Source organism: Bos indicus x Bos taurus, chromosome 19 (genome assembly GCF_003369695.1).
Source record: "Bos indicus x Bos taurus breed Angus x Brahman F1 hybrid chromosome 19, Bos_hybrid_MaternalHap_v2.0, whole genome shotgun sequence".
NCBI lineage: Eukaryota > Metazoa > Chordata > Mammalia > Artiodactyla > Bovidae > Bos > Bos indicus x Bos taurus.
This window is the reverse complement of record NC_040094.1, coordinates 26,317,177-26,343,014: the sequence shown is the minus strand read 5'-3', so window position 1 is coordinate 26,343,014 and position 25,838 is coordinate 26,317,177. Positions and strand designations below refer to the sequence as shown.

The window sequence follows — 25,838 nt, the reverse complement described above, 5'->3', positions numbered from 1 at the left end:
ATTAATACAGGGAAAGCATTTAGACCTATGGCTGGTACATAGTATGTGCTCAATAAATGTTAGCTTTCGTTATCATGTATTTCTTTCTGGGGGTGAATGAGAGGTGGCAAATAATCCACTATACTCATATTAAATATAAAAGTATTCTCAGTGGTTCCCGTAAATCCCACTTCACTTTGCCTGAGGGGGAAAAAGGATATGTAAATTATTTTAAACCAACATGTAGCTACTTTAAAATATCAACTTTATTTAAAAATCAACAATAAAAACTGCCACACAAATTATCAGTAACAGACACTTCTATCAATTCAAGTGTACATTATGTAATTCCTCAAATTAAAGACCTATAATTTCCCTTGAGGCCTTTTAAATTCTGAGGTTATATAAAATTAAGCAGGAAAACATTAACATTAAACGAAAATCAATTTTGCACAAGTATGTGTGATCAAGCAGCTTAAATTACCACCTGAAATACTTGTACTTCAGAGGCAAACCCCAGATGACAACACTGCATGCGCTATAAAAAGATTCACATTATCCCGTGGGGTGTGTCTCACGTCACTCGCTCTCTACATTTCTTTCACCAAGGCCTCAGGCAAAAAAAGTGAGGGGAACTTTTTCCAGGCAGTGGCCTTATTTTAGACACGTTCCTTTTCTTTTTCTGAACTCAGTTTCTGAAAGCACAAGAGGCTCTCCTCCTGAAAAAACAGGACTCATATAAGATGCTCGAGGACTAAGCTGTCATGGTTCCTAAGTTTCTTCCTGTCTTGGGGGAGACCCTGTCGTCTTCACGCCATCCGGATCTACTCTGTCCTCCCACTCAGGCTCCCTTCCAGTGAGGAGACACGAGACACTCGTGACCTCAGCAGAGAGGAGAGTGAGCTCGTACCTCCGCCCAAACCCCAGAGAAGGCCAGCCTCTCCTGAGGTCCATAAACCCTCTGAATTCAGAGTTTTGTGTATCAGAATACGTCAACTCACAGCAACAGAAGACTTGAGGAACTAAAAATGTGAGGAAGCACCTAGCAACTGAGAATGAGAGGAGCATATGTTTACTGTTACACGCGGTAACTGCTGGGTTCCTGTTTTAATAACAGAGCAGGGTTAGGCAGCATAACCAAGTCCTGTGCTCGACAAAAGTCTGTAACTCAGCAGGACAGGTGTCCTGGTAGGAACTGTCAGAGCAGGGAACATGAGCCAGGTGATGGGACCAGAAAGTAACTGCTCTTGTGCTGGCATCAGGGCAGGTCAGCAGCAACTTGAATCCCTGTGTGAGGCAGACTTAATCTATTACCTTTCAGAACCTGCTCATCATCAAACTGAGCCAGTAGAATGACCATGGTATTTCAATGGGAAAACTACACATTCAGGAAATATTATACTGTCGTTGATTCATGTTTCCTGGGCACTCATAAACAGGACACATCCCGTCATAAGCTACCAGAACCATTCGCTCTGACAATGAGGATCAGAGTGAGGCACGTCCTTCCTCCCGGTGGGCAGCTCTTCTGGTCCTGGAGGGACAGCTGAGGACAAAGCCTTCCTGTGGCTAAAACCAAGCAGGGGTGCCGCCCCTTGGTCAGTGTGACATGAGGGGCCCCGCCTTGGAGAGCCATCACGTAGCAGGTTCCAAGAATTCTGAGGTGAACACGGCTTCTGCGTAATCTTCACACATGTCCTGCAGTTCAGCGGCCACAGCCCCCAGGGCTTCGTCGACCAGCTCTTCTGAAAAGCTGGAAGACAGACAACACAGCTAAAGGTACATACAGCCAAGTATGGGAGCCATTGTCACTCAGCTGAGGGACTTACCAAGCCACTTCTAAGATTTAAATGGAAATTCAAAAGGCCAAGAAGAGCTAAAGTATTTTGGAAGAAGAAAAACAAGGTGAGAGCCCTTGCTTCCTTAGACAGTAAGAAGGTGGTGCTTAGACTCCAAAGTCAGGCTTGAGGTAGGGGCCTGTAACACCTACTGGATGGACCTCACCCTCGAGACAGCTGAAGCCAGAGACGGCTGGACACTAACTAACTGGCCCAGCCCACTTCCCACGGCTTACCAACTGCCTGACAGAAGAAAGGATGGGGGCCTTCTCTATGGGACAGGGGCCAGGAAATTGCAAGTTTCTCTACACACACATACACACACACACGTGCATGGTACTTCTGGATACATTTTCCGAAAACATTCTCTTAAATAAGCCTGATACAATTATAAAAATCTTAACATTAACACTCACATAATACTATTATCTTGGAGAAGGAAATGGCAACCCACTCCAGTATTCTTGCCTGGAGAATCCCACAGACAGAAGAGCCTGGTGGGCTACTGTTGATGGGGTCATAGAGTTGGACACGACTGAGTGACTAAGCACAAGCACAATGCTATTATCCAATCTCACCTACAGACCTTCTCAATGTTTTTGCCAACTGTCCAAAAGATGTCCTTTGAAAGAAAAGATTCTGTAGATTGTCCAGGATTCAATGGAGGATTGCGAGTTGTAGTCGATGGTCAGTCACACGTCTTTAGTTTCATCTAGAATTGTTCTTCAGCCTTTGTCTTTTATGATCTTAATATTTTTTGAAGAGTAGAAGCTTTGTTTTTAAGAATGTCTCAGTGCGGATTTGTCTGACGCTTCCTCATGGTCAGGTTCAGGTTCTATGTTTCTGGAACAAATGCCCAGAAGGGATGTTGTGTCCCTTCGTGCATTATCTGTCTTGTTACAATGAGGTTAATTTTTGTCACTTGGTCATGCTGATGTCTGCCAAGTTTCTACCCTGCAGTTACTACCTCCCCTTTGTAATTAATACATACGTTGCAGGGAGATACTTTGAGACTATGTAAATATTCTGCTTCTCATCAAACTTGCTGATTCAATTATTACAAGGTTGCCAACACTGATTTTCTAATTTCATCATTCCTTCTCTGTTCAATAGTTGGCATGCTACTATATGGAAGAGCCTTCCCTTCTCTATTACTTATTTATGAATTTATGTATCCATTCATTCATTCGTATCAGCTTGATCTTATGGATTCTTATTTTATTCAACAGTTTGTAATCTGTTTCTTTATTACTTATTATGATATTTAGTGTCCCCCCAAATGGTCGGCAGGAGCCCCTTCAAGTCAGCTCCCACGTCCTCTTGAGATGCCCCCATCATTCTTTGAACACTTCAGTTCCGGAACAAAATGAAGTTTCAGGTTCTTACATTTTCCCAGCCCCGTTCTTGGAACTGGCCAATTCTCCACGGAGCCCTGGTGCCTTGTCATGGAGAAGCGTATTTCAGAAACCACAGTCTGGGTACCAAGTGTGCCAGTTGCTAAGTGTGTCACGGCTTCCAGGTCCTCTCAGCAGACAGGCTCAGACAGACAGGTGCACAGATGCACCACCCGTGTCTCTCTCTGTATCTATCAAAAACCGTAAGTCGTAATACCTCCAATCTCACTTCAAAACAGAGGATTCATTCTAGCCTTTCCCCTGAAACCTGACTCTCATTATTCCCAATATACTTATTCAATCAGTACTAAAATACAGAGAAAGTAATTTTAGAATTGTTAACCCATGCTGCTGGGTAAAAGAAACTTACTTATTAGAATCTAACATGTGTTTACAGTCTTTGTCTTTAGCCAGAGGGTACAGAGTCAAAATACTACATTCAAAAGTGACTTAGACAAGTTCTTATCTGTATGTATCCCTTTAGTGTGGCTACTTCTTGGATATACAGTCAGTTTCTTCCTGTATTCCAATTTAGGGTCGCTCAACATCCTCCAAACCTTGTTGAATTTGGAGGGTTGTATAGGAAACATTAACAGTTCCGAAGTATACAAAAGAGGAAATGAAGCTAAGTGTCCCTCCCCTTTTCCTCTCCCTTCTACCCCATTCCTGTCCCAGCTGTTTTCTGGTTTTGTTTTTTTTGAGGGGGGACAGCTAATCTGACCATCTTTAGTCTTTTAATGGGTGTGTAAAGTGCTCTTTGATTAACCTAATTCTGATACAGCCGAATTTCTACTACTAAAATACTAAGTATTTTCTTTATGTCTATTTGTTCTCTCTTTTTAACTTTTTTAGGATTCTGTGATTGTTTAAATTACTTTTTCACTTTTAATTTGGGTATTATACACTATTTTACTGTTCTTTTAGTGGCCACTCTAGATTACAATAAGCATCCTTGACTTAAAGTCTAACATTAATTGATATTCTTACCAGTTTCCCAGATAATGCAAGAACCTTAGGACACTAAGCATATTTATCCTCTTCCCAATTTCTATGCTACTGTTATCATGTACTTCAGTATATATTCATACACCCCCATAAGACATCAGTTTATTGTTTTATACAGTCAATATTCACTTGCCTACATATTGACTTTTTCTTAATTCATGCTTCTTGTATTTCTGACTTTTCATCTGTGACTGTTTTTGCTCTGCCTGAAACATACCCTTTCGCTATTTCCTATAGTGACGGTCTACTGGTAATAAATTTTTGCGGCTTTGTTTAGAACCTTTCCTGCCTTCCTTCTTGAGGTACATTTCACTGGGCTTACATCCAGACTGGCAGCTTTCTCTTTTGGAACTTTACACCAGGGCATCCAGCCTCCACTGTTTGTCCTTCTTCTGGCTGATTTTTAAGATTTTTTTTCTCTTGGTCTTTCATTTTCCAACAATACTGTGATATATGCTACATACGGATTTCTTTTGTTTTTCTTGCTTGGGACTTTGAGAGTTTCTTGAATCTGTGGCTTGACGTCTAGTGTTACTTTGGGTAAGTTATCGGCCATGATCTCTCTGGATGTCATTCTGACCCATTCCCTCTCCTTCCTCTCCTGTGACCCCAGCCACATGTGTATTAGACCTTGACCTTTATCCTCCATGCCGATCATCCTCTCTCTTCATTTTCACCTTTTTGTGTGTCTCCATGCATCACTCATGGCTTCCCAGGTGGCACTAGTGGTAAAGAACCCACCTGCAAATGCAGGAGGCATAAGAGTCCCAGGTTGGATCCCTCGGTAGGGAAGATGCCCTGGAGAAGGAGATGGCACCCACTTGTTTTCTTGCCTGGAGAATCCCATGGACAGAGGAGCCTGGCGGGCTACAGTCCGTAGGGTTGCAAAGAGTCGGACACAACTGAGGCGACTGAGCACAGCACGTGCTTCACTCCAGATATGTTCTTCTATTCTATGTCCAAGTCTCTAACTTTTTTCTCCCCCCACCCCCAAACAAGATACTTTGTCACCATTAAAGTCTGAATTTTAAGCAGATTCATGGACTGGTGGCTCGTATCCATCAGTTCGTCCAACTTTAGCACCTGTCTCTAGCTTTTGCAGAATGACCACCTTCACATGCAGCTCCATGAGTTTTCCCCACTCAAACTCAGGCTTCTTCAGCATTTTTACTTTTCTAACAATAATGTCATGGAGCAGATAAATAGATTGGCAAGCTTTTCTACCTTTTCCCATGCTGTCTGGAATCAACTTACTGACTGCCTCTTTCATGTCGCCTGTCTGCAGCTCTCGGGTCATGGTTTCTACCATCTTGTGGATTTGGTGAACCTGATGGTGCTGGGCGTAAGAGGTCTTCCAAATCTCTTTGTTGCCTTTTTTCAGTAAAACCCACACAGAACAGATGAAGCACACGACTGTTGGTTAGTCTTGACATCAACGTGAGCTTCAATCACCGTCTGCCATTTTTTGGCCACGGAGCACCTTTTGTCAGATCATATCATGGAAATTAATCAGGCAGCTTTTGCCCTGAGCATCCACAGTAATTAGCTTGAATTTTCTAAATGCAACTGCACCAGTCACAGATCAGCAAGGCTCACTTCAAAAACACAACCCTTGAGGCCACCATATGTGATTTGGGTTGAGTTCTCGTGACTAGTGTTTTCCCAATATTTCTTATACTGAACATAGTTGGTCCTCTCACATTATACCAATGTTTCTTAGAAAATAGGTCAACCACTTTCTTCTTGGCTCCCTTTTCACCTCCTTTCGTAAGATGCTTACTCATGCTAACCACCATAGGTGCTACTCAGAGAGCCAAAAGGCTCTAAATTTTTCTTTTGATGTGTCTAATTTGTTATTAAGCCCATTTGATGGGTCGCTTATCCCATGGACGGAGCAGCATGGTAGGCTACAGTCCATGGGGTCGGTCAGACACGACTGAGCCACTTCACTTTCACTTTTCACTTTCAGAAACTGTTCTTTTCAGTTCTTGAATGTCCACATGGATTTAGTTTTACTCCCAGTTCTCTGCCAAAATTCTACCTCTTTGTACACAGTATGCACAGGTATTTTAATATCTGAGTCTGATGGCTCTAATGTGTGGAGCTGCCGTGGGTCTGTTCTTGTTATTGTCATGTCTCTCCACAGCCAGGCTTTTTTACCATTTATCAGATACTAAGTTTGAAAACTGCAGGAATAATTTAAATCCTAAGATGGCGTTATAAATCTTCTGAGAAAAGTTACGTTTGCTTCTGCTCAGTGGCTGTGAGGCAACAATCTAGAATGACTTCAGCTCAGTCTCAGAAGTGAGACGAAGTGGAGCCAAGTGGAGTCCTGGGAGGGCCTGCCGGCATCCAGGTCACCCTTATTCCAGAGTGCCACCCTGCAGGGTCCCCATCAGAAGTGAGCAAAGTGCGTCAGGTCAGCCCTCGGCAAGCCCTTAATTCCCACCGCTATCCTTTGATCTGAAAAGACCACTGGAAGTGCCATTCACCTTCCCCCAGAACCGACAATCCAGGGTCAGACGAGGGCTAACTTCCTTGGGTCTCTGTCTTCTCCAGGATCCTGGCCCAGTTATTCCTTATTACCTAGTTAACTTCCTGGTGCCTTCAAGCATGTATGTTTTATTTTGGATCTAGCTTTTCTATTAACAGTGATCCTCAGTGGGAGAGGCGGTCCAAATTACCAAGTACATCCTTACTAGAAGCAGAAGTGATTATTTGTGCTTTTGTTTTGTTTTTATGCTCGCCTTGCTTTGCTTTCTATATTCCTATCACGAATTCATGCCCAAACTATGAGAGAAACACACATTCAATGTGTGCTCCCAATACAAGCTCCAAGGCACATTAGGTCATGTATCTGTTTTCTTCTTTGTTAACCTTTCTTACCCTGCCTTCCCTGTCTGGAAATTATTCCTCCTAGAGCCCTCTGTCCTCCTATTCTAGACTAGTTTTCTATGCTCACCGAAAAATTCTCTTGGAGGGACTTCCTTGGTGGTCTTGGTTAAGACTCTGCACCTCCTCTGTAGGGGGCTCAGGTTTGATCCTTGCGTGGGGAACTAAAGATCCCACATGCTGCGTGGTGCAGCCAAAATTTAAATTTAAAAAAAAAAAAATTCTCTTGAAAATAGCTTTTGCTGTTTTCCTGGAAGTTCCATGTTAGAGTTCCCAATTTCCCAAATCCTCTTTCTTCATGCCTTCCTCTTCCTCTTTCTCCTGCTGATGGTAAACACCCTCTAGAAGCTTACTGAGAAACTGCATTTTTCGACACTTTGCATACCTTAAACTGCCTTTATTCTACCCTTTTATTTGATAAGTTAGCTGGGCACAGAATTCCAGGGTAAACTTTGGAAGCATGCTCTTATATCCTGTAGCAGGGCTGCTACTGACAACACACCCTTCTCAGTTCTGATTATTTGAACGTGCCCAGTTCTAACTCTGGAGCCGTGCGTCACCTTCTCCTTACACGAGGATGCTCGCATTTCCTGTGCACAACAACATGTCATGAGGTGTTCAGTTTCATTTATTTATGCATTTATTCACCCACACACTCGCAGTGAACAACTAGTGAATCCTTTCAATCTAGAGACTAATGACCTTCTGGAGATTCTTATAGTATTTCCTTGTTCGTTTTCCATTCCTCCTTTTCCCCTCTTCTCACATTCTGTAAATCCTGATATTCCAATGTTTTCTGTTACTCTAGCCTCCGTAGCTTTCATGGTTTTCAGCAAATGTTGGGATCTTTTAGTGATCTGCTCTATTCAAGAATGAGAATCAGTTAAGCCTCCTATGCTCTGACTCCCTTGCACGCATGCATCCCCAGTGCTTCTCCTTCCTGAGTCTTACCAAGATTCTTCTGCACAAATTAGCTTGATTCCTGGCTCTACCCTCATCGGTTCTTGGCTCTCTCTGGTCTGGTAAGTCACTGCCCATTTGTCTAACTGCTTCATGGCTTCCAAAATTTTCCTGCTGGTTCTTACCTGCTGTCATTTCTGGTTTCATGCCTTTTATTCAGGTTTTCAGTGACATACAGTGGGACAGGGCTACAAGGAGTAGAGATAAATCATATGTGCAGTCTGTTGTTTTCAACCAGAAGTCTCCTGATTTGTTTTTCCAACCAGGAATCCTTAAGAGTTTGCTTTCATTAAAAGCATCATCACCTTAAACCTTTCCTTTCAGAATCATGCTTTTATTTACATCCAGTTTATATTATCTGCCCCTTCTGATCACTGGAATAGTCCTTTTCTCCAGGTGAAGGGAGGAATGGAGACAATAAAATAAAGAGGAAAAACTCAGCTGATTTCTCCCTCACCCAAGAGGCATCAGATGAAGCCAACTGTCCTTGGATATTTCTTCCAGATTAGATCAATACACTTCTCATCTTTGGAACACCCAAACAAGAAACAAGAGAGATCAAAAGCAGAGCTAGAATATTTAGATGTGCCGTCACTTGAGGGTCAGGGACAAGAGAGGAGAACATCTGTAAAATTCAGGCATATTTTAACAGCTCTAACTTCTACGTCTTAGGGTATTTGTCCTCACAGGGGGAGAGAGCTTCCTCCTACATCTACAAAACAACTGTAACAGAATGTATCACTAATCAAGTGGTAAGAATGTCATACAGGGAACAGTCTACCTTCTTTAACTTATTTTAAATTTCCCAAGATGCCAGTTAGCCTAATCAATCCAGACAGGCTCTGTGCAAACCAGTGGGCATGCTACAGGGCTGCAGGTTAATGCACGGAAGCAAGTCAAGTTCACTGTACTCTCCTCCCCAGGAAATACACGTGGCATCTCAACCAGAACAAAGGGTCTTCATATGCTTCAAAGGGTACGTACATTATGAGAAGTCTTAGGACTTCAGGTTTGACTTAAGGGAGTGGACATGTGATTATCTCTGATCCCACCCAAATCTCAGGAGATAAATGAACACATGAAACTACATGAAGAAAAAGACAAAAGTAGATGAGACAGGTAATCAAAACGACTCAGCAGTTCAGAGGAAATGCAGAGGAAGCAGAAACCTTAGGGTGCATAGAGAAAGACAACAAGGAAAAGCAAGCTGATCTGTCTCACAGAACATTACAAAGTCTCTGGAAGTAAGAGAACCAGGAACCATGAAAGTGGAAAGAAGTATTATTGGGTAGGGGATGAGAATGCAGATTGAGACTGCAGGATGAGCTGGTAGATTGATGGGTCTCCACCCCTGCTCGTGGCAGCTACGTGACAATCCCTCCTTCACCCCCACAAAGGAAGGGAGGCATATTCTTTGGGAAAAATTAACCAGGAATTTAAAACTCAACCAAATCATCAGTCAAGTATGAAGATAAGACACTTTCAAACATATAAGTCTCAGGAACTGTCCTGTGATACACAAAGCAGGATAGGCTCCATCAAAGTAAGGGAGTAAACCAGGAAGGAGGAAGACACGTGGAAAGAGAACACAAAGACCCTAACACGGGAGGGAGAACCTCATGCCAGGGTGGTGATGAAGACACGTGGCAGGACAAGAGCCACACCGCAGATCTAGAGAGTGCTTGGGCCAGGCTGGGACAGAAGGAAAGAGAGTCTCAGGAGAAAGAGTGGGGGTAGAGGTGAGATTAACCAACACATCGAATCATGAGGAAAATTATGTTGAGAGGTGTTGGCTAGAGTGTGAAGAACTTGAATAATATATTAAAAAAATAAGCAACTTAAAAAGAGGCAATTATTAACTCCTGGAACATGTGTGAAACCTGTTCAAGAAAGATGTCATAACAGTATACTCTAGGTTCACTGATGAAAATTATCTGCTCGTATAATAATAAAATGATACTCATAAGGACTTTAAATTTGAGCACTATTTCTAAAGAATGAATCTGCACACATCTCTCAATTGAATATTTACATGAAAGAAGGCTGCCCATTCTTCAAATGCCTAGCAGCAGTGGGACTGATTTCTGGTTGAGTCCCACAGAACTCCCCTTTCTCAGGGGAGGCAACAGCCAAAAGAAGGTCAAGTGTGAAGTCTATAGACCTGCTGTCCTGGTGCAAGTCTGACCTGACCATGAAGATTTCAAGATCGTAACTGCTTCCTGCCCAGTCATAATTCACGTTCTCTGATGATGCTGACCTCACTAACACCAACAGGAAGCCTGCTCTGAACGAAGTTTCTACTTCTGGCAGAAGGCTGCAGTATGCTCCTTGGGATGGCATCAGCCATGCTGTTTTCCCATCTCCTCTCCCTGAAGAAAGGCACTTGGCAGAGAAAGCTTGTTCCTCAGCCCCAGAGCAGCCACTGGAACTCCAGGGCCCAAAAGCTCGGCCTGAGACCTTGGCCAGGCCTTTCTGCAGTCAAGTTAACACATGGCAGCCTGTTCCCCAAGAGAGCACACGCCCTCCTACTGACCTTTCAGCTATGAGCCATGGGTTGAAGGAGCCCACGGCCTCGTGCGCGATCACCCGCAAGTAGTGCTCGAAACGGTGGCAGTAGTCACCGATGCTACGACGCATGGCCGGCGGGACGAAGAGGGCAGCTCGGCCTTCAGTCTGTTGAGCATCTTCTAAAAGGGAGGGAAGGGGAGCTTCTCTTTTCTCCGATCCCTCCTCTGTAACCACACTTTCATCCAGGGAACTGAGAGCAAATAAAAATGATGAGAGCATTCAAAATCATCTGCAAGTGAAAGTAAACTGTTAATGCATCCTGATGGTTAGACAACCAAAGGCTGACCTTCATTTCCCTTCCTCACGCTGCACCAAACCCAACATCACCACTCACTGTTTCTCCTTTACATGAACCAACCATCCTCATGGGAGCAACATCTGGACAAAAGAATTCTTAAAGCAAATCTTGCCGTAATGACCTGCACAAGTCACCTGTGCCACTGTGATGCTTTCAATCGTAAAATTCAGCTGTTACTAAAGGCTCCTTAAGATGCAACACACTCAGTGCCCATCTTATGAACACACTGCTTTGCTGGGCCATCTTGGAGTTTGGCAAGATCTTGGTCAAGAGAAGAATCTCTCTCTGTCTTGTGGTTATCAAAGGAAAGCAAAATCTAACAAGGTCAAAGGTAACCAACTACAAATGAAATCAGACAGGCTCGTGACCACTTACGCGCCATTGCAGGGCCCTTCTAACACGATGTTCACATCTGGGTCTTTTCGAGCTGCTGTCTTTGTGATCCTGATTGGATGAGGAGAAAGAGGCCTTTCACTCACCGCTGGAAATTTGTGGTCTAGAAAAGGAGAGGTATAAAATGACTATATGTAAAGAAATGCTGGAGTAGACATCAGAGCTGTCCTACTGGCCAGTAACCTGTGAGGAAATGCACAGGCATGTCTCTTAAGCGGAAGGGTTGAGCTGGCAGTGCAAAAGGCACACAATGCCTTTGTTCTACCTGAAAAGGTGAATTCAAAAGTCAGCAAGAAACAAACCAATGAGAAGTTAGTTTTAAAAAACAAGGAACTTGTTTCAAAGCTTCTGTCAGCTCTGAGGTAGACTCCTTGAAAAGGCCTGTGCAAAGCCAGGTTCCATTAGGATCCACTCCCCATTCAAGGAGTCTTGAGCAGTTGGGTTTGTTTTTAACCTTTAAATTATCTGATTACTGGAGAAGGGGAAAAAAAAACACTCACACCTGAACACTTGATTAGCTGACAATTTGTCTCAGCTTCGCTGGGAAAATCTGCATGATGACAGTCAAAACATTAACTTATTAACTATACATTGGGGCAGGCTTGACAGCTCTTTGGAGTTTCGGATTATTTATATTTTTAAACACATTTCAGATGTAAAAAGAAAATTGCCCTTCTCTTAGGTAAAGAGCATGTATAAGTCAAACACCTTTCTCTGACTCATGTATTTCTTTGTTTATGATTTTTAACACACAGGAATACAGTATAGGTCTTTCCCTGGTGATCTAGAGGTTAAGAATCCAGAGGTTAAGACTCCACACTTCCAATGCAGGGGGTGTGGGTTCGATCCCTGGTTGGGAAACCAAGATCTCACATGCCATGCAATAGTGGCCAAATTTTTTTTTTTAATTTTCAAAAAAATTTTAAAAATATTAATAAAAAGAAATACTGCATAAGTCAGTTTTTATAAAAATATTACTGAAAGTACAATCGATTTTTAATTGACTTCAGAAAAGACAGAATAAGAGATACAGATTCGACACTGCACAATTCACAAATCACTTTAAATTTGGTTTTTGTGATGCAATTAAACATACAATCAGAATAATTAAAGACAGAGGGTTCTTATGAGGATTTCATGATTCTGGATTTAAAGTATCCACAAATTTGTTTCAGTTCTTAGTGTTCTACAAAGCTCCTTTGAAATGCATACCTAGACTCCAGCAGAGTCAGAGATAGTGACTAATAATTTAAATTGTCCTTGAAAAAGAGAACACTGAGTCCTTGGTAAGGCTATCTTCTGCACGATGCAACCTGACTGTGGCCAATGGCCAAACCAACAGTGAAACAGTTGCCCTTCAGCACTCCCCTTTCCTCTGCTTCCAAACCGAAAGATGCCCAGTAATTCACCAGGCAATGATGAGAAGGCTCCTCCCTGGGTCATGCCCCTGCTAGGTGCAGCTGGGATACTACTTAATATGATAAACCTCTCTGGCTTATTTGGGAGACATAAAGACCCTCCCGGAGAAGGCAATAGCAACCCACTCCAGTACTCTTGCCTGGGAAATCTCATGGAGGGAGGAGCCCGGTGGGCTGCAGTCCATGGGTTGCGAAGAGTCAGACACGACTGAGCGACTTCACTTTCACTTTTCACTTTTGTGCACTGGAGAAGGAAATGGCAACCCACTCCAGTGTTCTTGCCTGGAGGGTCCCAGGGACGGGGGAGCCTGGTGGGCTGCCGTCTATGGGGTCGCACAATGTCAGACACGACTGATGCGACTTAGCAGCAGCAGCAGCAAAGACCCTCCACAAACATCTCTAACAGGGTAGGACACAGCAGAAGTCTATGGGAGTTCACAGGAAGAAGCGAACATAAAGCGGGCCTGGAAGAATGGTTCACCTGTCATGTGAGGACAAACACAGAAGCTAGAGTAGGGCTAGGGGAGAGAGAGAGAGAATGAGACGAACAAAGAATGGAGCTTGAAAGATTACCAGCACTGGGACTTCCCTGGTGGCTCAGTGGTAAAGAATACACCTGCCAGTGTAGGAGACACAGGTTCGATCCCTGATCCGGGAAGATTCCACATGCCGTGGAGCAACTAAGCCAGTACGCCACAACTACTGGGCCTGCGCTCTAGAGTCTGAGAACCTCAACCACTGAGTCCACACGCTGCAACTACCAAAGCCGGCATGCCTGAGGGCCCCGTGCTTTGCGTCTAGAGAAGTCACCACATGAGAGAAGTTTGCCCACAACCAGAGAGTGGCCCCTGCTTGCCACCCACGCAGCACCAAAGAGCCAGCACAGCCATAAATACATAAAACTATAAAGTGGTACACTTTAAAAACAATTACCCAAACTGAAAGGAATGAATCTCTATTGTGTTTACATGGCTCATTTTTCAGTCAAAATGTGACACAGAGAACATTTTACCTAAGACAATACCCAAAACTCATACTCTTTTAAAGAAGTGTATGTACATATGCTGCTATTATGAATCTTCTATACCCACAACTTCCTTTCCTTCTCTTAATACTCACAGTACCAAAAATCCTTTAGAGGTAATGTTTAACCACATTTTATTTTCCTTCTTTCGTTGAGTAAAGTACTAACTGATAAGCATGAGTCAAAGAGAACTTGAGCAACACACCCCAGCCCAAATTGCGACACTGGCCTAGCAACTGCAGCCAAAAGGCATATGTATGAATTTTTAAAAGTGGAAGAGAAAACTGAAAGTCTTTTCAACAAATAGTGTAAGAACAAATGAATATCCATTAGCAGAAGGAAAAATGAACCTCAACCTCTACCTCAAACCAGAGGCAAGTTTTATTCAAGATGGATCACAGGCCTATACATACAAGCCAAAACCATAAAGCTTCTAGAAGAAAACAAGAGCTTCTCTTCTCAACTTGGGAATAGGCAAAGGTATGAGATCAAAGAAAGCAAAATCTATACAAGAAACATTGGATAGCTTAGACTTTATCAAAATTTAAAATGTTTCCTCGTAACAAAACACATTTTAGAAAATACATACGTGAGCTACAGATGGGGGAAAACATTTGCAAACAGTCACCCGAGTAGATTAGTGGCTGCTGGGAAGAGATGGGGGAGAATGAGAAGTGATTGCTAATGGTAGCTGGGATTCTTGTCAGGGTGATGAAAATGTTCTGGAATTAGACAGCAATGACATTTGCAACATTCTGTAAATATACTAAAAACGACTCGACTTTAAAAGGATGAATTTTATGGTATGTGAATTATATCTCAATAGAGCTGTTTTGAAAATAGTATATATATGGCAAAGAATTCACACCCAAATGCATGAAGAATTCCTATAACTCAAACATAAAAAGTCAATCCAATTTTTTTTAATGTAAAAAAAAGACTTGGACACTTCATAAAGAAAGATATGCAAATGACTAATAATTACCTGAAAATGTTCTAAACTTCATTATTTACCAAAGAAATGAAATTAAAGCCACAAAGACATATTGCTACAGGTCCACCAGAATGGTTATAATGAAAAAGACTTTGACAATTCAAATGTTGGCAAGGATCTCTAGCAATAGGAACTCAATGCAGGGAGTGTAAAATGGTACAGTCACTTTGGGGAAATGTTTGACAGTTTTTTATAAAGTTAGACATGTGCCTAGCCCATAATCTGGCAAATCTACTCAGGTTTTTATCCAAGAGAAATGAAAACCTATGTCCATAAAAAGATTACACATGAATACACTCAGCAGATTTCTAATAGACCCAAATTAGAAACAATCAAATGCAGATCTCCAGGCAAATGGCTAAACTAGATGTGGTCCCTGTGCACAAAGGAATACCGCTCAGCAATAAAAAGGAACGGACGCTGACACAAAGTGGGCAGGCTGAACAGTGGCTCCCCAGGATGTCCAGATTCTGACGCCGGAAACCTGGGAATGTCTCTAACATAGCAGGAGAGACTTTAAGGATCCTGAGATGGGGAAAGTAACCTGGATCACTGGGATGGGCCCTAAAGGTAACCAACAAGTCACTGTAAGAGGCAAGCAGAGGAAGATGTGACTCGGGAGGAGAAGGCAATGTGAAGGCAGAAGCAGTCTGGAGCAGTACAGCCACAAGCCAAGAACGCAGGCAGCCTCAGAGGCTGGAAGAAGGCACCAGCCCTGCCAATCCCTTGCTTTTAGCCCTTTGAGACATTCAGACTTCAGACCTCCAGGAATTCATTTGAGAATAAATTTATTTTAAAACCACTACATTTGTGCTATAACTTGTTACTAACTTAAGCTTGTTACCCTAGCAACAGGAAATGAGCAATAGATAAATTATAAGACATCATGCTAAATCAAAGACAAAAGGTTAAATATGTGTATGATTCCACTTATATGAAATTCCAAAATAGGCAAAATTAATCTAAAGTTAAAAAGCACAGTGGTTGGCTGGGTAGGGGGACACTGACTGGGAAGGAGCACAGGGCGATGGAAGGAGTACGGGTAACAAAGATGCACCCATTTGTCAAAGCTCATCAAATAACACAGTTAAGATCTGCATATTTCATTAGATGTAAATTTTATCTCAAAAGGAAAAAGAACCCTAAGTAAATATGAAGCTCCAGTTGCTGATACACAGGTTGAAACGTTTCGGGTAAGATATACTGATATCTGCAACTTACTCTAAAATGCACCCAAAAATAACACAAATTGATGGGTGCTCATGTGTGCTCAGCCATCTCCAACTCTTTGCAACCCCATGGACTGTAGCCCACCTGGCTCCTCTGTCCATGGGATTTCCCAGGGAAGAATACTGAATGGGTTCCATGCCCTCCTCCAGGGGATCTTCCCAACCCAGGGTTCAAAACTGCATCTCTTGTGTCTCCTGCATTGGCACGTGGATTCTTTACCACTGAGCCACCTGGGAAGCCTGAGAGGCTAAGGAGATATATGATAAAGCAAATGTAGCAAGATTTTAATTGTAGAATCCAGAAGATGTACATATGAGTATCCACTGTACAATTTTTTTCAACTTTTCTGTATGTGTGAAATTTTTCACAGTACAATGTAGAGGGAAAAGTGGGGGAACACTCACCGTTTTTTTCTTCCTGCATCCAAAAATGAGGATCGGTATATACAATTTTATTATATCTTTGGCGAACTGTCTCCTGGTATTTCTTAAAAAAAAAAAAAAGATTAATTTATGCAGAAAAAAATTAGTTCGTTACAAACCAGAGACTAGGAAGGTTGTAACAGTCCAGCAGACATTTGATACAGACACTTCGCCAGCAAACAGGCACCTCCCAGGCCAGGAAGTGGTTAGCTCATGAGGGGAAGTGTAAAATAAAATGAGGCAATTAATCTATACTAATTAATCTAATCTGGACCAGAACTGCCCACTAGAATCTGAATTGATGATGGAAATGTTCTATTTTTGCCCTGTCCAATGTACTAGCCACTAACTATTGACCACTGGTAACGTAGTGATGTATTTAATTTTAACTGGTTTACATTAAATGGCCATGTGTGTAAATAGCCGTGTATGTAAACAGCCATGTGTGTGGCTACAGACTACCATTTGGGATACTTCAGGTCTAGACAGTTACCCCCAAGAAGGGGAAATCAGTTACAAGACTAGGATAAACTACACATTTTTAAATTGTCAAAAACCAACTAAATGTTGTCTTCCCTATGTTTTTGGTTTAGCAGCAAAGCCAAAATGAGATTTCATCCAGGTGGAGTTAAAATGATTCTCAGCTCCGCTCTGGTGGAAATTTTTGGGTAGCCTTGGCCACGTCACTCACTCCCTTACTGTATCTAAATTTCCTCCTCAGAACCATCCAGGGCTTGGTTTGCATAATGTCTGAGGTCTAGAATTCTCTACGAGCATTCTAAAGCAGTGTCACAGGAATTAAGAAAGGTAAAGCTATCTGTGGTTTGCCAGGATCCAATGGGAGGAGAGCAGAAGAGGCAACTGGGCAGCAGTTATAAGCTGAGGGACGAAGACGTTGTTGGTTCCATTTGTAGGACTGGGCTCTGGTCCAGCGTTTTTGGTATCACATATCAATGATGAGTTATGTGTCACGTAGTATACAGACACCTCATACCTCATTTTGTCCTTAAAAACACCCTCACTTAATTAAAAAAGACACATGTACTCCAGTGTTCATTGCAGCACTATTTGCAATAGCCAGGACATGGAAGCAACCTAGATGTCCATCGACAGATGAATGGATAAAGAAATTGTGGTGTTTATATATATACATATACACACACACAATGGAATATCACTCAGCCATAAAAAGGAATGCATTTAAGTCAGTTCTAGTGAGGGGGATGAACCTAAAGCCTGTTATACAGAGTGAAGTAAGCCAGAAAGAGAAAAACAAATATCATATATTAACACACATTTATATATTTATAGGGAATCTAGAAAAATGGTGCTGACAGGAATGGACACAGCGGGGGAAGGAGAGGGTGGGACAACTTGAGAGCAGTACTAACATATATACGCTACCAAGTATAAAACAGACAGCCAGTGGGAAGCTGCTACACAACACAGGGAGCTCAACCCAGTGCTCCGTGATGATGAGAGGGGCGGGGTGGGGTGGGGGGTGGCAGGGAGGTTCAGGAGGGAGAGGACATATGTATACTTATGATTCACGTTGCTGTATGGCAGAAACCAACACAACACTGTAAACCAATTATCCTCCAATTAAAAAATAAATTAAAAAAAGCAAAACCACCCCACTTATCAGAAAGGGTAAGTGACTTTATGAAGGCTGCACACTTGGCTGACAGTCGAGCTGGGATTTAAACTGAGGACCAGGTAACCCTGATGTTTTAAGCTACAAAACCATGAGGAGGAGCTGTGCTCAACAGAAGCCAGCCACCAGCAGCCAACTGGAGCTGCCACCTGCAACCTACTTCCATTTCCTCCATTCGGAGCATCATCGTCTCCAGGTACGGGCTGTCCTTGCCGTCCCCTAAGGTGGCTAAGGCATCAGACTCCCAGATCTTAGAGTGAGTCATGGGCCAGTGCTCATGAGTGGTATTTTCCAAAAAACCATCCAGCTGATGAATGTTACTGGATTCACCATCAACAGCTGTAGCCTGCGAAACAAGCAAAGGGGGTGGAAAGGCAATATGAAGACAGCACGAGACTCATACACACCAACTGTGCGATGATACAACAGGCATTTCTACACTAAACCTAGCCTCTTCTAAGTCAGTAAACATTGATAGCAAGACATCAGGACAGTCAGGACAGTTTCTACCACAGTCATTTCAGTAGTTGCATCAACTGAGTAACACCATTAATCTCCATGAAAATTATTGTTACTACCTGTTTTGCCAGCTGGTAAAGCAAGTATCTGCCTTGTGCTAGACTCAGAAGAATGTCCAACTCTGCACATGTCATGGGGCTTCCCTGGTAGCTCGGTTGGTAAAGAATCCACCTGCAATGCAGGAGACCCCGGTTCAATTCCTGGGTCGGGAAGATCTCCTAGAGGGCATAGCAACCCACTCCAGTATTTTTGCCTGGAGAATCCCCATGGACACAGGAGCCTGGCGAGCTATAGTCCATGGGGTGGCAAAGAGTTGGACATAACTGAGCAACTAAGCATACAGCACATGTCATATTCTCCAGAGGACACACCTACACTATTCTTTTTCAGTTCAGTGCTTTGTAAAAACGTCTGTTCACAACATCACAGTTGATGGTTCTTGTCTGTTTGAGACTTTCTACCACTAACCTGGGGGCTTCCCTGGTTGCTCAGACAGTAAAGAATCCGCCTGTAATGCGGGAGGCCTGGGTTCAATCTCTGGGTTGGGAAGATCCCCTGGAGGAAAGCATGGCAACCCACTCCAGTATTCTTGCCTGGAGAATCCCCATGGACAGAGAAGCCTGGTGGACTACAGCCCATGGGGTTGCAAAGAGTCAAACACGACTGAGCGACTAAGCACAGCACAGCACCCCTAACCTGGAAGAGTTTCACCAGCCTTTCTTGACTTTGTATCCTTTACATTGAAAAAGCACTTTACGGCTTGCAAAACATTTTTATATGTGTTGTATTTCTGTTGATTCTAATATGTGTCTATAATCTGCTCTGAAAGAAGCTTTTTAACAAAGAACGTCTGCTGGGGAAATGATCGTATCAGGCTCTGGAAGGAGACATTTCTGGGACCCAATCCTGGTTCTGCCACTGATAGGCCTCAAAGTGGGGGCGAGTATACTTAACCTCTCTGGGCCTCAATCCTCTGGTTTGTAATATAGAAACAATAACCCTACATTTCAGAGTTATAAGGATTATATGCACACTTGTACACTGGAACACTTAAAAAACAGTGATTGGCATGAAGAACGGTTACCGCCATAGTAATTTTTAAAACCTTTTAACGGTTTACAGAAGAAAATACATTAATGACCAACAAAGAAATGTTCAACCTTGACCAAAGTTAAAGAAATAAAAATCAGCTGAATAGCCAGTACAATAAAATTACCAAGAAATCTAGAGTTAACTAAACCAATAATGCAGGTCTAGTTAATTAAGATGTATGTATCTGTTATTTTCATTCTTAAGAATCAAATATCAAGAATCCTGTGAGATAAGGAAGGACCCAATGAGCTGATATGAAAAAGATCACCAAAATATAAAGAAGCTGGATACAGATGAGCATACGGTACCCACTGGTGGGGAGATTTTACATGATACTTTTCCTGAATTGTTTGCCTTTTTAGCCAGGTACAGCTTTTAATTAAGAGAAAACCTTACACACTTCGGAAAAATGTATTTCATGCGCAAGTTCAGTTAATGACAATAGTAGCAGCAGGAGACAAATATGCCATGATGGCACCCTCCCAAAATCTATTTCCTGACACCAGGGATCATCCTGTCTGCAAGCAAATCTACTGAGAGCTAGAGCTGATTTGCAAAGTGCAGCAAACGTCTCCTCCCTTTGAGAGATGAGAATTCTGGGTATCTGGGATCAAGGTCCCACAGCTCTTTTATAAGTTAACACAGCAAAATATCTCTTTTTTAACTTCATCATGCCAACTTCAACAAGTTTGCTTCTATTCAGTTATTTATAAACACTGACCCTCAATGGTGCTGCCAGGGAAACTCTTGTATGGTGATGCTAAAGTTTAACAGCAGCTGAGAATGGTAAATACTGGACAGAGTTACTTTTCCTTTTTAAGAAATTGTATTAAGGCCCATTTAATGCCTATATCATACATGGTTCTCAAGTACAAAGCTGATCATTTCTAGTAATACTCAAACATGCCTACTTCACTGACAGCATTTATGACCACTTCATTTCTCTTTCCTATGAAAATACCACATGAGTTGCCTCCCTAGATGAGAGGTGAGTCTCATTACTTTTCTAGGGAAAAAGGCATCACTGGTGGCTCTGCAGTACAAAAGACACAGCCATCACGCACTTGGTCTACAGAGCCATATGCAGGGTTTCAGCTTCCAGTCTCAGATGCCTTACCTCCCATGAGATTCTGTCCTAAAATACTGGTACAATAAAATTACAACTGCAAAAATTACAGAAATATGCCAAAGCTGAACTATTGCTTAATAATTAGAACTGGGATATATCCTTGGGACCGACCATCTTCCTGTTGCTCAGGTCGTTGGGCTGCTGGAGCTGCATCCAATTTCCTTCTCACTCTGAGCTCGGCCCTTGCTCGGCCCTTCACTTGCTCTGAACACAGAAAGCAGTAACTTCTCTCCGCCCTCCACGAACAGCCGCCCGAGGCAGCCTGCACCTTCCTGTCCCTACACCGAGGTGGAAGGGCAGGGAGGACAACATTCCCACAAATGGGGAACACACGTCCAGAGGAAGAGCACAGGGGCGGACAACCACATGCCATGCTTTCATTTCTCTCAAATGCTGTCATTTGTTCCTGGGCCACCTTTGGTCTCTGCCAGGCCAGATACTGGTCATTACTAGGCACTCAAAACATGCTTGCCTAACAATACATGTTAGGCCCTCAGTATAAAGGAAATTAGGCCAGTAATGAGCAAAAGTAGGCTGAACGAGAGGAAATGAGGGCAGTCATTGTTCTGCCGAGGGCCATCAACATTCAGGCTCATGCAGTCTACCCATGCTCTGTCATTGGAAGGAAAGCAAAGAGCTAATGACAAAAACCTGTGGCTCAAGAGCTTTCTGTGAGCTGTTCACAAGGCTCATGGAAGTCATAATGCTAAAGATACACTGTAGCATTAACATGCCAGATGTGAAAAACCTCCACCCTCGGGAGTGGGGCAGTCTAGTGTCTGTAGGGTCATCTATGTGTCATTTTTCCTTATACTCGAGGATATCATCATGTAATAATCCCAGTGTCAGTCCAGAATGCTAGCCGCACCACACGCACCTCCTCTGCAGGCTGGGCTGTTGTTGCAATTTCTGATGGCTGATCCTTCAAATGAGTATCTACTTCCAGAGAAGAATTGACTCTCTATTAAAACAGACAAGCACACTCATGAATTATGAAAATTTACAACCCATATTAGTACAAATGAATTCTGCTCCCAGAATAACTTCTGTGTGGAACTGTTCATCAGTTTTAGCTATATTAGGCTTTCTGTGGAAATTTAAGCACTCTGTCTTCATGAAAATAAATGCCATGTGCTGGTCTTGGCTTTCTGCCCCTTTTCTTCCCTCAATTTTGAAACTGTTATCAGAGTAGCTGTGTGTTTTTGTGCAAATTACTCAACTTCTCTGTTCCAGTTTCCTCATTGACAAAATAAGGAGGTTGAATGGTTTGGCCTCTATGAACCCTCCCAGTTCTATACTTCTGAGATTTTCATTGACTCTAAAAATGATTTAACATGTCTCAGACCAAGAGATAGAGAAGTTCAGTGCCCTACTCAGAGACCCAGAATGTTGTTCACTCCATTTAAGATTCTAGTGCTCTTCCATGGCTTCATCTAATCACACGAATAAGAGCATTCCTATTTACAGGATGGATTTACAGGGTCTGGCCATAGCATTCAGCTCACTACTCAGAGGAAGATGGCAAAACCTACTGGTGATGCTCTATACAATTTCATCTCGAAAAAAGCACTAATTTGTGCACAGAAGCTGTCCTCACATTTCTCTCCTCTGGAAAAAATACAGCAAATCATTCCAGATCACTGAGGTGAAAAAGCACAAAATTAAGAGTGGAAGCAGTGAACTGAACACTAATGCCAACAATAGCTTTATTTGATTAGGAACATAAATTGCAATCGAAACTCATTCCCTAAATGAAAATCTCACCTTTCGCAAAAGTGGTACTTTCTCTCTCCTCCCCATCTTGAACCCTCATCCACAAAGGAAGACACATCAGTAGTGTGGGTGCCGAAAGGGGCCCTGGCAGCACTGTGCCCACACCACGACACACAAGCAGCAGTGCAGCTGCTGACTGCCGGACAGACACACAGCCCCGCAAAGGGTCAGTGTGACCTCTGGGGCAACACTTTTTATTTGAGAGCTTCCAAAAGGCAAGCATATGGGATGAACTAGATTACCTGGGCCTTGGCCAGGAGAGGCTTCAAACGCTCCAGAACTGCCTTCTCTACCTTGTCTGCTAACTGGGTGGTAGAAACACTATTTAGAAATAAAATTGAAAATTAAAATCAAAAGCAAGAAAATATCCTATTGTGCATATTTATTTACCACCCCAGGCGAAGGGAAATTGAATGACTATAAAACCACAGTGCCGTTCTAATTTTCATACAAGATCCCAGGGGATCTTGTTAAACGTAGACTCTGATGCGGCTGGCCTGAGGGAGGCCTGAGAGTCTGTGTTTCCAACAGGCTCTCAGGTGATGTGATACTGCTGGTCCTGACCCCAACTTTGAGGACAAAGGCTGAGATAACATCTGAAGAAGTATATTAGGCTCTGAGTCCATTTTGAAAGAATAATGGCTGCCTCGAAACAACTATAGAGGGCACAAGACTCAACAAATGAAACTAATTTTGTTCCCTCCCAAACCCCACAATAACAGAATCAGACATAAACTCACAATGACAAGGCACGGGAAATGGTGCTAGTAACTCAAGGACAAAAGTGCTAAGTAACTTCCAACCTGAGAAGGCTGAATTCTAGGGTTGTAATGGGGAAAGCTAAGGACTCACACAATTTGCACTGCTGACTTAAGAGGCTCAAGACTGGGAGCACCAGGTACCTCGAGGCCTAGGGGTAACCTGGGAGGAGGTGGCTTAACTATAAAAGACAAGAGTCAGATGATGTTTGAGAAGTTAGGGTCCTAGGTCCCTTCCCTCCTTCACGCACTGGACCATGGCCTCTCCGCAACTCTGAGGGAAGATGGGTTGGTTGCTCATTCTCGGGAGGGGCCTCCTGAGATGCAACTGCATTGAGACTGTAGGTGCCCTACTAAAAAGAGGGATGCATGGATGCAAGCTGAATGCCTAGGGGTAAGACTCACAGCCTCCTGACCATCTCAGCTCCAAGGACACACAGGTCCTCACTCTCTAGGCAGCAGATCAAAAGACTCATCTCTGGAGAACGTGGTGTACCCCAAAGGAAAGACCTAAACACCTGCATGACGGTCCTTAACCAACAGTTCACCCAGATGACCCTAGTGTAGAGCTCAAGGTAAATAATCCTTTCACTGGATGGTGCTTAGACTAGTCAGATATCCACAAGGAAAACAATCAACCCTGATAAGCATTTCATCTCACACACAGAAATTAATCAAAAATGGGATCACAGATATAAAAAATAAAACTGAAACTAAAAGCATTTTAGAAGAAAATATAGAATATCCTTGAAACTTCAGCACTGGTCATGATTACTTAGTTCATAAAAAAGATTTAACTGTAAAATGAAAAAACTGCTAAGCTGATCTTAATCAAAATTTGAAACTTCTCATATTCAAAAGATCCCATTAAGAAAATACATAGGCAAGCCACAGGACTGGGAGAAAATATTTGCTGCACATATTCTGAAAGAGGCCTCAAATCCAGACCATATTTTTTGAAACTCTTAAAAATCAGTAATTATAAAAACAATAAAAAATGGATACAAAACTTGAATAAACACATCACAGTAAGCACTACCAAGTGTTCATCATCATTAGACTTCAAGGAAATGCAAAGTAAAATCCCAGCGAGATACCACCACACTCTCACCAAAATAACTGAAATTTTAAAAATCGGACATTACCACATGTCAGCTGGGATGCAGAAAAACTAGAAGGGAACTCCTATACTAACTAACAATGGAAAACAACCCAGAGGTTAATTCACAAGAGGATGTATAAACAGACTGTGGAGGTGTGTGTGTGAACAGTCACACGATGGAATACTACTTGGTAGCAAAATGGAAGACTACACCGGGCAGCCTGCTGTCCCCCTGCCCAGGCCTCTTCCGGAGGTCCACTGCACCTGCTGCATCTCCGGATGCCCCAAACGTGGTAAGCCCTACATCTGCCAGGACTCATTCATGATCTATAAACTTTCCGGATGGGCACCTAAAAACTCCCAGAAGTTTAGGAAGGACCCTGCACAGCCTGCTTTTCCCGGGAGTCCTCATCTAATCCCAGCAGCACACTGCCTTTCCAGGTTTGGGCCTGCGTCTCAGCTGTCCAGATGAAACAGTATGCCATTAGGGACACACACAAGGGTAACAGATTTATGAATACAAGAAATGAAAAGATGAAGACAGGAATCAGGACAGTGGTGAGCTCTGGGGAGAAAGAAGGAGATGCAACTGAGGAGGGACCCACAGGGGGGAGTTTGAGAGTAGGGGTGCTGACCTATCTCTTGGTTTGGGGGTGGTGGTAGTTCACAACACTCACCCTCTAACAAAAGGGCCACAGCCCTTCTAACCTGGGAGTGGACGCTCTCTCATGACTGGTGATAGAATGCACAGCTGTATCAATGAGGATTCTGTTCACGTGACTTCAGGGTGACTCTATGAGAGCGAGACAGATGAGCCAACTGCAGCGGTAACAACTAAGCCTGCTCATGAACTTCTTCGTGCCTGGATTTAGGTGGTGACACTCTTGGGGGCAAATGGGAAAAACAACCTCACTCGAAAACCTTAGGCTGCACTCAAGCTAACATGTGAAGCAGAAGTATCCTAGCAGACTGCATATGTATGCCCCACCTGGCCAAGAGACAAGCATCTCCAACGGAAACACAAACAGACATAACACTGGTCTTTCAGATAAAACTCCCCCTAAACTGTAGATATCATTCAAACTGCACACAAAAGAAATACTTTCTAGAAAAAATACTGTGCAAATACACGCAGGCATGCAGACACTCATTCATTCATTCATTTGGTGAGGTCAGGCCCACACAGTCCAGGATGATGGTGAAACTGTCTGGACCAATTTAAGAATAGGCAAGCATGCACCATCCTTCAGAAGCAAACACATATCTCAGTTTCTGACAACTATCCCTTTCTTCCGTTTTCAGCTCATTCAGTTCCTTTGTTCTTCTGGAAGTTTCAGCATCAAGCCAATGGAGCCTAAAGGATACTATCACAGAGACATCCCAACTCTCCTCAAAC

At 42.9% G+C, this 25,838-nt stretch overlaps 1 protein-coding gene and 1 pseudogene across 5 annotated transcripts in view; both read right to left on the bottom strand.

Moving 5' to 3' along the window:
* Nucleotides 1–227: 227 nt before the first annotated feature.
* KIAA0753 (KIAA0753 ortholog) overlaps nucleotides 228–25,838 on the bottom strand; it is a 58,156-nt gene continuing 32,545 nt past the window's right edge. For all 5 annotated transcript variants that reach the window (XM_027517267.1, XM_027517269.1, XM_027517270.1 and 2 more), the window contains 7 exons: nucleotides 22,825–22,903; nucleotides 21,687–21,770; nucleotides 18,230–18,415; nucleotides 16,398–16,479; nucleotides 11,310–11,430; nucleotides 10,602–10,826; nucleotides 228–1,732 (listed from right to left, as the gene is read on the bottom strand). In XM_027517267.1, coding sequence (XP_027373068.1) covers nucleotides 1,615–1,732; nucleotides 10,602–10,826; nucleotides 11,310–11,430; nucleotides 16,398–16,479; nucleotides 18,230–18,415; nucleotides 21,687–21,770; nucleotides 22,825–22,903 — 895 coding nt within the window. In that variant the 3' untranslated portion in view covers nucleotides 228–1,614. The remainder of the gene's footprint in view (nucleotides 1,733–10,601; nucleotides 10,827–11,309; nucleotides 11,431–16,397; nucleotides 16,480–18,229; nucleotides 18,416–21,686; nucleotides 21,771–22,824; nucleotides 22,904–25,838) is intronic.
* On the bottom strand, nucleotides 1,739–7,267 carry LOC113877277 (annotated as a pseudogene).